The following is a 12,789-nucleotide window of genomic DNA, read 5'->3' as shown; positions in this document are numbered from 1 at the left end:
CTTGAATACACTATGTTCTCCTACAAATGGACCTTGAGAGCTTGTCTGGAGGTCCTAGCAGGGGAGTGCAGGTACTCATATATCCTTGATCAAAGAACGGTCCTCCTCGATTGGAGAAGGTTGTCCTCTTCAGCTGAACGTGCAGCTTGCCTAACCAACCAATCAGTGAAATCAACCCCAGCAGTCAGTGAGGTGACAGATGACACAGCCAGATCATCCTCACAGAAGGTGTTTTTTAATAAAAATATTTTTATTAATAGGGCTTCCCTAGTGGCTCAGTGGTAAAGAATCCACCCACCAACACAGGAGACGCAGGCTCACTCCCTGGGTCAGTAAGATTCCCTAGAGGAGGCAATGGCAACCCACTGCAGTGTTCCTGCCTGGAGAATCCCCACGGACAGAGGAGCCTGGTGACCTACAGTCAGACAGGGTTGCACAGAGTTGGACACAACTTAGCGACTAAACAGCAATGGTATCATTTTCTACAGAAAGAGAGCAGAACGTCTAATCTTCCCTCAAATAAGGTTGATAGAAATTTGCTTTATATTGTCGGTAACTAAGGAGAGTTTTTTCCAACTTCAAATCACATTTCATTATTGGAAAGTCATATACATTTACATTTTTAGGATTGTTGTCAAATAACAATTTATTTTTTCTTAAAACAAAAACCAAAAAACTCTTAAAACATGTTCCAGCACATTCAGTAGCAAAGATCTACCAGTGGTACGCACATTAAGAAAACATACAGTAGGCTGGTAGTAGCTGGGCTGATTAAAATCTATACGCCTGGAAAGGTGGTTGTGCTTAATGGAGCTCTGAAGAATCAAAGTGCAAAGCGATGTAGAAAAAACAAGTCTGAAAACTTCAAAGAGTTTTTAAGATAGACTTAATTTCTCGTGATTTTCCCAAAGCCAGTCATGATATTTATTTAACTTATGGTCTTCAGGGTGTACCTGGAAGAAATACAACACAGGAGACAGATGCCTATGTAAGTTTGTCAGAAATGCATTTATTAAATTGGCTTTTTAAAGATATAGTGGTGCTGGTGGGAGGTGTTTCCCCTGGTGGCACAGTGGGTAAGAATCTACCTACCAATGAAGAGGACATAGGTTTGATCCCTGGTCTGGGAAGATCCCACACGCAGAACAACTAAACCCACGCACCACAACTACTGAAGTCCATGCACCCTAGAGCCTGTGCTCTGTAACAAGAGAAGGCGCCGCGAGAAGAGAAGTCGGTGGAACGAGAAGCCCATATACCCCAATGAAGACTAGCACCCATTCACCACAACCAGAGAAAGACCACACAAGGCAGAGAAGACCCAGTGCAGCCAAAAATAAGTAAGTAAAATAAATAAAAATTATTTAAAAAAAAAAAAAAAGATATGGTGGGAGAACAGTATCTGCTGATAATATACCTGAAAAAGTATAATAATCTGTAACCTAATGGGATTCACGAATGTTTAGGATTACACCTTACATCAAAGGAATCCTTCACAGTTTATAAGATACTTTCCAGTTTGGAACTGATCTTCCCCAGGACTCAGTGTGTGAGGTGGTGATAACGTGAGTCAAATATTAATAGGCTATTTTTCCAGAAGGAGGTTATAGACCCTGAGAGTTTTAAACGAACTGCTCAGGTCACAATACACAGTGAAGCAGGGTTGGGCTTGGCTAGGCCGAGCAGCTATATGCGTCAGGGCAAGTCACAGGCGAGGGAGTTAGCATACCAGGCTCTGAGGCAGTGCCTACTGGTGGCCAGGATGCCTCCTGGATGCCTGCAGGCTGGGCATACTCGATAGAATTGGCAGCTGACGAAGGACCCATTGACCGTACAAACTGAGACCACCTAATCCCACACAAGCCTGCTCTCCAGGGGTGGGCTTGTGAAGGCGAGTACGACCATGACATGAGGAAAACCGCATGGGGCCTAGAGACGGTACGTGAATGGGAACGACAGGAAAGGCCCAGAAGAGGCACACCGATGGGGTCACTCAGAGGCCAGGGAGTCTTCACCAACTCGGGAAAACCTCTAGACCCTCTCCTGCATCAATAAACCCCAAGCCTTCACTACCCCTCCAGCTTGGAGTGAAATTGGTTGTGACCGTAATAGCGAGTTAGGTCCAAGAAATCGTCTGAACCACCACGGTGGACTTATTTTGTCCCAGAGACAGAACGTGCTGGAGCTGGGCCTTACCTGCTTCCACTCATTGACGCAAAAAATTCGGTACGAGTCGTTGCCATATTTGCCAATCCCGTGAAGCTCGATCGGATACTTCCACTGCTTTGTCAGATATTCATCTGTGAATACAACACCCCAAACATCAGGTCAGCCTCTAGAAAAATCCTTTCCCTAAAAAGGAGAAAAGGACGGGAAAGCATGTCTCCTAATAGCCTAATAGCAGTGGTGACTGCTTCCTTCTGAATTCCTGCAGCACAAGTCCTGTCAGCTCTGCTCATCTACCACGAACTCATCTTATTGTCTTGAGCTGGGCTAACTGGACAGAGGTAACATCCCAGAGGTCAGCTGGGCTTTCTGCTTCACTGCCTTCTTCCCCTAATCCTGCTCACACAGCCTGACCCAGTGCTGGGCAAAGATTTATCTTCTGGGTCAGTGGGAGACCATGGTTTGGGGCAAGCGAATGATTTTCAAATGCCTTCGGAGCTTGGGCTGAAAGATCTCTATTAATGTCGCAACTGAGGACATTGAAATTTAAGGTGTGGCTCTCTCTTAAATAGCCACATTTTTATGTTTTCTCCTTTGGGTGTATGCGTAAAGTTACCGGAGAACTTGATAATGGTTTTTGCTCGAAGATCGTAGAGACCAAGAGGTTTAAGAAATTCTGAAACATCTCTCCAGTCTGCGGTCCTTGCAGCCTCAGCAGAAGGGTACTTCTCCAGAAACTGCCAGAGCACAGGGATGGCCATTTTGCCTGGGAAGTTAAAAATAAGGATGCGATTACATGCCTCCGGTTGGGTTGATTTTAGGTGCAGGTACTTCCTTATCTATAAATCTCACATGAAACTGAAAAGTGTCTCTTGCATCTCCACTGAGCCATCTGGGAAACCAATGTTTTCTAATCGGTGGTTTAACAAGAAAGAATGAAAACAAAAAACTCTCTATATGAAACTTGCCTTGGTGGCTCAGATGGTAAAGAATCTGCCTGCAATGTGGGAGACCTGAGTTTGACCCCTGGGTCAGGAAGATCCCCTGGAGAAGCAAATGACAACCCACTCCAATATTCTTGCCTGGAGAATCCCATGGGCAGAGGAGCCTGGCAAGCTACTGTTTATGGGGTTGCAAAGAGTCGGACACGACTGAGCGATCAAGCATGCACAAGAAGACATTACCTATATAAACAGCAACCATTTTCAGGGTTGAAACCTAACATCATTAACCTATTTGGTTAGTTGTCCAGATTACACTGAAACCTGACCTTGCATGATGTCAGTTTAAATAATCAGATCATCAGATAACTAGTGTAAAAGCATACAGAACACAAAGATGCCAATGACATTAAGGAAAGTATCCAATGAAAAAGAAGTGCATTTATACATGACAGAGAGATGAGGAATGTTAAATAACTGATTTTCACTGATGACCAAAAATAATTTGGAAGCAGAAAATAAATGACAATTTGCTCCTTAATGCAAAAGAAGGCTGGTAATAGAGACACAGACATAGTACTATAAAGCAATTATCCTTCAATTAAAAATAAATAAATTTAATTATTAAAAAAACAAAAAAGCTGCTGGAGGTTATCTAGTCTAACTTTCTCATAGGTGAAAAATTTGAGGATTACAAGAAGGCCTCACCTGAGGTCAAAATCAAACCTGAGGCCAGGCCTCCTAACCAATTCTCCTCAACACAGAGTCTTTACCAAGACAAAGATGAAAAGAATCCCAAACCTGAGGTCCTATTGAGAAATATAGTTGCAATGAGGAGCTTCCACGGATCATGAAAAAGAGTTTCCTGGACGAGATTAAAAGGTGACCGCGGAGGTGTCCACTTCTTAAAGGCCTTGCGTCGTGGGGGGCTAAGAGCTAAAGAAACACACCGTATCAGAGCTGAACACCTGAAGCAGATTTAAAGTCTGGCTTTCTAATGGGAAAAGGGATACCTTCTTTGTTGTATTTGCTGGAAAAATACAGGCTTGTTTTCCTTTTTTCTATTTGTGTCCGTGGGACGGTGTCTTCTGAAAAGGAAGAGTGAACATTGTTTACAGAATCTATGGTTCAGTCTACAGAAATATTCAGGACTGCAAATAACAGTCCACTACTACTAAAAAGCATTTAGAATGCCCCAAGCGCTACTCTAAGCTTCACAAAAATTAGCCAATTTAATCCTACTAATGAACTAGGAGCTAGGCAGGTACTATTTTATCTCCACTTTGAAGACAGGGAAATTGAGGAACAGAGAAGCTAGGTAACTTGCCCAAAGTCACACAGCTAGTAAGTGTCAGAACTGCAATTCTTTTTTTTTTTCATTAGCTATACTTCTTTGTTCTATTTAATCAGTGGTTAGAGCTGAAATTCTAATACAGGCAACAAGGCTCCTGAATCCATGCCTTTAACTGCTGTTATACTAGTTCTCTTGTCATTAAAATATTTTAAGACTAGATCATGAATTTTTTTCCCATGTCATTAATTTTTAAGTGAAAAAAGCAATACTCAACACATGATCCCAATTAAAAAAAAAAAAAAAAGAAAAAAATGATGTCGATTAGAAGGAAATAAACCGAAATGATATAATGGTTGTTGTTAACTTTTCTTGTAATTTTCTGTATTTTTCAAATATTCTGCAGTGAATACTTTTATCAGAAAAACAACAAAAAAGGATACAGGTAAAACAGAACCTGCAGAAAAACCCAAAGATCTGGACCTTACAACACCTGAGGCCACTATCTATTGGGATGTTCAATTTACCAAAGACTCTTTAACCACCGTTATTAGGCCTCTCGAGTTTCTAAAATCATCACATTTAATACTCGCTAGAGCCCTACCCTCGAAATTTGCATGTCAGTTAATAATACCTTGTGTTTGTCTAGCACAAAGCCATCTTTTTCACTCTCCATTTTACAACATTCATGATGTGAAAAACAGGACTAGTGAAGGTTACCACTTGTTATTTTACAGATGAAGACTCTTAAGGCTTAGAAATTAAGCAACTATCTGAACAACAGCGAGACTGACTATAGATTGGGATACGTATCCATGTCTCCAGGTAATCAGTCTGGGTTTTTGTGCTATTCTAGTTTGAATAGGCAAAGCCCAGTGGTAAGTAAAAAGAGTTAGAACAACAGAAACTGCTCTTACTACCTACTTGCTAATTTCTTCTGCGGATTCCTATAAGTATATGCTGTCTAAGTCTTCTTATTAATAGGAGACTAAGTTCAGTTCACTTGGCAGTTTATAACTAAGACAATGGGGAAGTCTTTACTACTTCGTCAGACACCTATTATTACCTACAGTAAACGTATCATCTCATGTTAAGAATAGACTTTATGCATGCGATGAACAGAATACTTCCATTTTAGTCACTAAAGGATGTTTTCAATATTTTACTTGCTCATTGTACTAGCAATAAATCTACATAAACTTCAAGACTTTAGGAAGTTCAAGGTCTTTAAAGGACAGATCTGAAGAATTTTTATGCAGTTCCTAGGTGTATGTGGTCATCTTCTATTTAAGGCAGAGAAACTCCAGGCACAGCAAAGACATAATAAACCCATGAGGGGGACCAAGAGAAGGAACCAAGTCTAACCACCTGCTCTACGGGCCCGTCCACGCTGTCTCCCCAGAGGACTTCAAGTAAAATTACTGTTCTTTAAAGGAGTTATTCATTATATCATAATGGCATAATGAATAACTAAGAGAGGGCTGCTCAAAGGTCTCCTTTTCATCTCCTATTCACTGAAGTATCATAAAGGCAAAACTGCTAAGCTCTGAACTCTGTATTAAGAGCATATTACAAATAATAGATGAACTATGTGATTAGTTTTGAATTATTTAGAGCTCGAAAGCATTTTAGAGTAGCATTACAACAGAAAATAAAAATGATTGTGATACATGCAAAATTAAACTGGAAGTCACATATCAGTAATAATTAACAACTGGAAGTCACATATCAGTAATAAGTAACAAGGGTGCAAAGAGAAGATACTGGCTAATCTCAAACATTTTACGTATAAAAGGAGTCTTCCTCAAACCTCAGAAGGGCAGCCTTTTCTTCTCCTCTAGTTATAAGATTACTGGACAAAAGGGAAGAAGGGAGAGCACTATTGACAAGTCCCAGGTGTTGTACCAGGGAGCCATGGTAGCAACTGTCTGTGGCACAACTGTCCTCTGCTGGGGGCATCAGAGTGGCAGCCCGCTGATCCCTTCTCTGCCATGCAAAAGGGCTTAAACATCAGTTAGACAAAGCACTAGGACCAACTGGTAGGATGTATCTGATAACATGGCTCAAGAGCTTCATTCTGTTCCCACATCCTAACTGGCTACAGGCGGGAACTGCCAACTCCTCATCGCGCCTTTAACAGCACTTTAGTGCACTGAATACCTTGAGATACTTTCGCAGACGTAGGGTTTTTCTGTGTTTGTGAGCTGTCGTCTGTTTCAGAGCCACCTTCTGAAATGTCCATATGCAAATGCTCCTTCCTCTCCGCAGCTTCTACTTTGGTTCTTATTTCCTCAGATTCTAAAAGGGGGTCCTCACACTTATTGTTGGGTTCCACTTCTTTGGCCGAACATAATTTGCTTACAATGCCAGAAGGGATCTGTTCACCGTTTGGTCCCAAACACGATGATTTTTTTTTACCAAGCCTCTCCTCTTCAGTGGTCACACTGAGGGCCTGTTCGCTGGCTCTGGCATCAGAGATGCAGCAAGTTCCCTCAAGGTGACTTTCCTGTGCAACAGGTTCACTTTGAGATTCTCTATTACTTTGGACAGGATCAGGAAGACTCTTGCGGCACCCTGGTTTTGTTTTCTTAGTTTGAATCTCTTTCAAAACAGTCACCTTTCTTTTGGACTTGCTAACCTTTCTGGAGGCAATATCATGAACACCCTCATCTTCTTTCAAGTTGGGTAGTTCTCCGCTATCCTGCAATTCCAAACAAGCACCTGGCAGGGGAAATACATCTTTCTTCCTCATGCTCCGTGTCCTGAGGTTCCGGTTTGAACTGTTACTTTGGTGTTGCAGTTGGAATGTCAGAGCTGCTGTGTTTCGGCCTTTACATTCTGACTTGATGCTTCTTTCAGGACATACACTGAAATCAAAGTCTTCTGGCTTAAGAGAAGTCTCTCCACTTTGGTGAAGATAATTAACAAGTGAAACTCTGGATCTGAACTTCTGTCCCTGTGGGCTAGAAAATGACATTAAAGGACACTTACTGCTAGTAAATAAAAGTGACTTTTAAAAAGAACTGCGTCACGTTTCAGATGTTTTATTAATAACCTCCAAATTTTGCCATGGACATTGCTATTTAAAATAAAAAACTGCTAAAAAGGTGCTTTTAAATAGCTTCCTTTTTGATAATATAACACAATTTTACAAATATAACTCAAGTGCAGTCTTCCCAGTAACCATTTGCAGTCAGATAAAATGTTAAGTATTTGTCCCCAGCTCATCTGATATAACTAACCAGTGACAACGAAGGAACAGAATCCATGATGGTTTTATGGTGAAGACAGAAAAAAGTCAAAATTTCTGCTATGTTTTCCTCCCATCTGTCTAGACAAAATTATTTGGCTGTACTGTCTTTACGGCCCTGCATGCTCACCTGATAAAATGTACGTCGTATTTGCCTGCTGTTTTCCCAGATAACCTTTGCTTCACAACTCTTTCCCATCCACATGGTACAGACTTTCGGCACTCTGTCATTGCGTTCCCACCAGATTGAGCAGAAGCAAAAGGCTCTTGTAGAGGGAGATTACATTCACTGCTGCTTTTCATCACCATTTGCTTTTCATCCTCTCCCACTCTTTCTGACCCCAGAGCAACATCTTCCTCCCTGAAAAAAAAAACAAAGTGCAAGTGATTAGCTCATTTAAAATTAATTTGATTCTGCTTATTCAGTTTCAGTCAGTGACAGAGAAGGAACCACATAGACTATGGGAGAGGTTAGAGTCAGTATGGATCAGTCATGCTATGAGAGTATCTTCCTATTTTTCAACACCTTCCTGTCCTCCAATATGGGTTAAAAAGGGTTGGAAATCTCTGAACAATGAAAAACTCAAGCAATTTGCTAGAAAAACAATTTTTTGTTAATCACTGAATAGCACCGTTATACAGGTTTCTGGTGACATCTGGCATAAATTGAAACATATGAACCAAGAGCCAAGTTTTTAACCTGGGGATACACAGAAAGGCTTAAAGGAGTTAGTGAGATACCCTCTTTCACCCTCCCTCCCAAATAAGTGAGGCAAAATTTTAATATATATGCATTTTGGGGGTGGTGGGAAAGTATCTATTACTTTCATCAGAAGTTGTAGCCCTCAGAAAGGTAAAGAACTTCTGATATAGAATTTTCAAATTCTCATTCATTCTTGATCTGATAACCTTGAGAAGGTAGGTAGGATAAGGATTACTCTCATTTTATTGATAAAACTGAGTGACAGGAAGACTGTTACTTGCAGAAATGATTCCAGAACCCACGTCTACTTAAATCTTGGTCTAATACTTCTGTTCCTGTACTACTGTTGAAAAACTTCAGTAGAGGGTATCCTAATCACTCAGTCATACATTTTCAAAGTTGGATGAGTGTCTAAAGATGTCTTTCTAACCAACTTCTTTTCTACAAACGGGGAAAGTAAGCATGAATCAGTGATTAACTAGAATTAGAATCAAGGTCTTCTGATGCAATTAGGGGTTAAATAATTTGTGGGATGCGGGGTGGATCTTGAGAAATTTTACCCTTTACAGCTTTGGTGATAAGGAAACTGAATTCTGGTGAAAACAGCACAAACTTTAAAATCAACAGAATGTAGTCAAATCCCAGTTCTTTCATTTACTATCTGTGTGATCCAAGAGCAAGTTACTGAACCTCTAAAAGTCTGTTTATCCACCTGTAAAAAGGAGGTGATACCTCTTTTAAGGTAGTTCTTAAGATTATATTTTTTTGAAGGGGGGAGTACGTAAGTCATCTTAGCCCCATCCCGCGCATACACAAGTACTCAAACAATGACTGCAGCTTCCTGTGTTACTTTCTCACAGTACCCATTTCTCGAGCGCTGCTGGCTGCTTAACACGACATCTCCTCCAAGGTCTTCCTCGGATCCTCCAAGATGAGTGATGATCCTCCAGTCAGATGACTGACTCCCAGGCAGTCATCTCCTTGCACCAGAAAACCTCCCAGCAACCTCGTCCAGCCCCTGCTTGCAGGAATTAACCCTGCCGGCCTCCAAGGCTCCATCCAACCTAGTTGAGAAAGGCCCACCCACCTTCTACTTCCCCCTCACCCCCAACACTCATTATACAGGTGGTGAAGCTGAGGCCCGAAAGGGGACAATGACTTGCCGGAGGTCACACAGCCGGTCTGGGACTAGGCGCTCACGGTCGACGACCGAGGGGGCAGCTCCGCAGTCCCTCAGGCTCGGACTCTCCATCCTAGACGTGCCTCTCAAGTGGGCTCCGGCGGCAGCAACAGGGCGAGAGGGGGCGTCGCTCTGGGTGTGCGGCGGAGTAAGAGGTGAAAATTTCTTCAGTTCGGAGCGCTAGGCTGGAACCAACAGATGAATGCAGTGCAAGTCTTTCCGATTCCTCAGCAGCTTTCCGGCCGCCCCCTCGACCGCAGCCGCTATTTCCGCAGCTTAGCCAATCAAATCCTTCGTCAAGGAAGACGCACCGTTCCGACCAATCGCGGACGCCTCTAGGTTCCCGGTCCACCGTTCCAGCCCTTTTAGACATGCGCACTCGAAACCCTGGCGCGCGCAGCTCACTGCGCATGTGCGTTGCCAGGGGTAACGCAAGTAGACAAAGTGGCTGGCTGAGAGAGGCCTATTGCCGAGGCGGGGAGGAGGGGCCCGAGTCTTCAGGGAAACCGCGATGAGGGCCGTGTTGACGTGGAGAGATAAAGTCGAACAGTGGTGAGGATCGGGGCTGTCCGGGAGGAGCGGGAGGCCCCGGCCCTCGGGGATGGCGGGCGCCTTGGCGTGAATCCCGGTGGTTGCCAAGGGCAACGGGCCTGCGGGTTGGGCTGAGGACACTGAGCCCCCGGTCTGGGCGACTCCAAGGTCGCCCTCCCATCCCTTGGCAGATGCAGAAACTGAGGCCTGGAGTGGGAGCGAGGGGTTGTACCACGTATGAGGTAGCGGCCTTTGGAGGCGGCTTCACACGTCCTCACAATTTTATCTTGTTGCCTTACTCAAAAATCCATCCTGGGCTCCTCGGTGTTTTCCCAACTTGACAACTTTTTGCCACATCCACGTGTTGCCTATAGTCTTGTTTGTTTTTTCTCAAAATTGTCTGACTTATTTTTCTTTAAATATGATTTTACATTCTACAGGAACCCTTATTACTCCGTATATGAAAACCAGTAGCAGTCGCTGTAAGTGTAAGATAACTGTAGGACTTAAGGCAGGGAGAAACAAAAGGAGGTTAACAAGTTGTACGTAGATACTGTTGCTAGGGAACCTTTGAGCCTCAGGGGTACTGTCTTTAAAGCTGGAGATTTAGCAAGTGTGGTCGAGAGGTGCTTGCGATGAATAGCATCAAACCAAGACTTTGTCCTGTGTCTTGTTAGAAGGTTTGAAAGAGTCTCGAAAGAGAATGACTGTCTCACTTTATGATTCAATATTGTTTAATGTTCTGTTCCGTTTTTATCACCTAAATTCATCATTTTATCACCTAAACCATCGTTGAGTGGTTCTGTGAAGACCTACAAGACCTTCTAGAACTAACATCCAAAAAAGATATCCTTTCATTACAGGGAACTGGAATGCAAAAGTAGGAAGTCAAGAAATCCCTGGAGTAACAGGCAAATTTGGCCTTGGAGTACAAAACAAAGCAGGTCAAATGATAACAGAGTTTTGCCAAGAGAATGCACTGGTCATAACAAACACCCTCTTCCATCAACACAAGAGAAGACACTACACATGGACATCACCAGATGGTCAATACCAAAATCAGATTGATTATATTCTTTGTGACCAAAGATGTAGAAGCTCTATATAGTCAGCAAAAACAAGACCGGGAGCTGACTGTGGCTCAGATCATGAACTCCTTATTGCCAAATTCAGACTGAAATTGAAGAAAGTAGGGAAAAACCACTAGACCATTCAGGTATGACCTAAGTCAAATCCCTTACTATTATACAGTGGAGGTGACAAAGAGATTCACGGGATTAGATCTGATAGACAGAGTGCCTGAAGAACTATGGATGGAGGTTCATGACATTGTACATGAGGCAGTGATCAAGACCATCCCCAAGAAAAAGAAATGCAAAAAGGAAGAATGGTTGTCTGAGGAAGCCTTACAAATAGCTGAGAAAAGAAGAGAAGCTAAAGGCAAAGGAGAAAAGGAAAGATATACCCATTTGAATGCAGTGTTCCAAAGAATAGCACAGAGAGATAAGATTGATAAGATCACTTTCTCAGTGATCAATGCAAAGAGATAGAGGAAGACAATAGAATGGGAAAGACTAGAGATCTCTTCAAGAAAACTAGAGATACCAAGGAAACATTTCATGCAAAGATGTGCACAATTAAGGACAGAAATGGTATGGACCTAACAGAAGCAGAAGATATTAAGAAGAGGTGGCAAGAATATACAGAAGAACTATACAAAAAAGATCTTTATGACCCAGATAACCACAATAGTGTGTTCACTCACCTAGAGCCAGACATCCTGGAATGCGAAGTCAAGTGGGCCTTAGAAAGCATCACTACGAGTAAAGCTAGGAGAGGTGATGAAATTCCAGTTGAGCTAGTTCAAGTCCTAAAAGATGATGCTGTGAAAATACTGCACTCCATATGCCAGCAAATTTGGAAAACTCAGCAGTGATCACAGGACTGGAAAAGGTCAGTTTTCATTCCAATCCCAAAGAAAGGCAATGCCAAAGAATGCTCAAAATACCTGACAATTGCACTCATCTCACATGCCAGCAAAGTAGTGCTCACAGTTCTCCAAGCCAGGCTTCAACAGTACGTGAACTGTGAACTTCCAGATGTTCAAGCTGGATTTAGAAAAGGCAGAGGAACCAGAGATCAAATTGCCAACATCCACTGTGTCATTGTAAAAGCAAGAGAGTTCCAGAAAAATGAGAATTCCATGAGAGTTCCAGAAAAACATCTACTTTTGCTTTATTGACTATGCCAAGGTCTTTGACCATGTGGATCACAACAAACTATGGAAAATTCTTCAAGAGATGAGAATACCAGACCACCTGACCTGCCTCCTGAGAATCTGTATGTAAGTCTAGAAGCAAAAGTTAGAACTGGACATGGAACAACAGACTGGTTCCAAATTGGGAAAGGAGTATGTTAAGGCTGTATATTGTGACCCTGCTTATTTAATTTATATACAGAGTACATCATGTGAAATGCCAGGCTGGATGAAACACGATCTGGAATCAAGATTGCTGGGAGAAATATCAATAACCTCAGATATATAGATGACACCACCCTTACAGCAGAAAGTGAAGAAGAACTAAAGAGCCTTTTGATGAAAGTGAAAGAGGAGAGTGAAAAAGTTGGCTTAAAGCTCAACATTCAGAAAACTAAGATCATGGCATCTGGTCCCATCACTTCATGGGAAATAGATGGGGAAACAATGGAAATAGTGGCAGACTATTT

The 12,789-nt window shown here is 42.4% G+C and overlaps 2 protein-coding genes across 6 annotated transcripts in view; one reads left to right on the top strand and one right to left on the bottom strand.

The window, feature by feature from the left end:
* Positions 1-219: 219 nt before the first annotated feature.
* Positions 220-9,802, bottom strand: MBD4 (methyl-CpG binding domain 4, DNA glycosylase). Of its 2 annotated transcripts, none has more exons than XM_070776909.1 (8): positions 9,511-9,802; positions 7,779-8,005; positions 6,559-7,361; positions 4,121-4,192; positions 3,909-4,043; positions 2,783-2,932; positions 2,197-2,300; positions 220-953 (listed from the first exon to the last, which is right to left on the bottom strand). In XM_070776909.1, exons 1-8 carry the CDS (start codon positions 9,601-9,603, stop codon positions 876-878), a joined length of 1,662 nt encoding a protein of 553 aa, XP_070633010.1. In that variant the 5' UTR covers positions 9,604-9,802; the 3' UTR covers positions 220-875. The 2 variants fall into 2 exon arrangements, with proteins under 2 accessions (XP_070633010.1, XP_070633009.1); XM_070776908.1 differs by having other exon boundaries at positions 4,121-4,195; positions 9,511-9,801.
* Positions 9,803-9,931: 129 nt separating this feature from the next.
* Positions 9,932-12,789, top strand: part of IFT122 (intraflagellar transport 122) — a 68,960-nt gene continuing 66,102 nt past the window's right edge. For all 4 annotated transcript variants that reach the window (XM_070776900.1, XM_070776899.1, XM_070776898.1 and 1 more), the window contains exon 1: positions 9,932-10,083. In XM_070776900.1, coding sequence (XP_070633001.1) covers positions 10,043-10,083 — 41 coding nt within the window. In that variant the 5' untranslated portion in view covers positions 9,932-10,042. The remainder of the gene's footprint in view (positions 10,084-12,789) is intronic.

Source organism: Bos indicus, chromosome 22 (assembly GCF_029378745.1).
Source record: "Bos indicus isolate NIAB-ARS_2022 breed Sahiwal x Tharparkar chromosome 22, NIAB-ARS_B.indTharparkar_mat_pri_1.0, whole genome shotgun sequence".
Taxonomy (NCBI): Eukaryota; Metazoa; Chordata; class Mammalia; order Artiodactyla; family Bovidae; genus Bos; species Bos indicus.
Note: the sequence above shows the minus strand (reverse complement) of the source record. Positions and strands in the feature narration are given on the sequence as shown.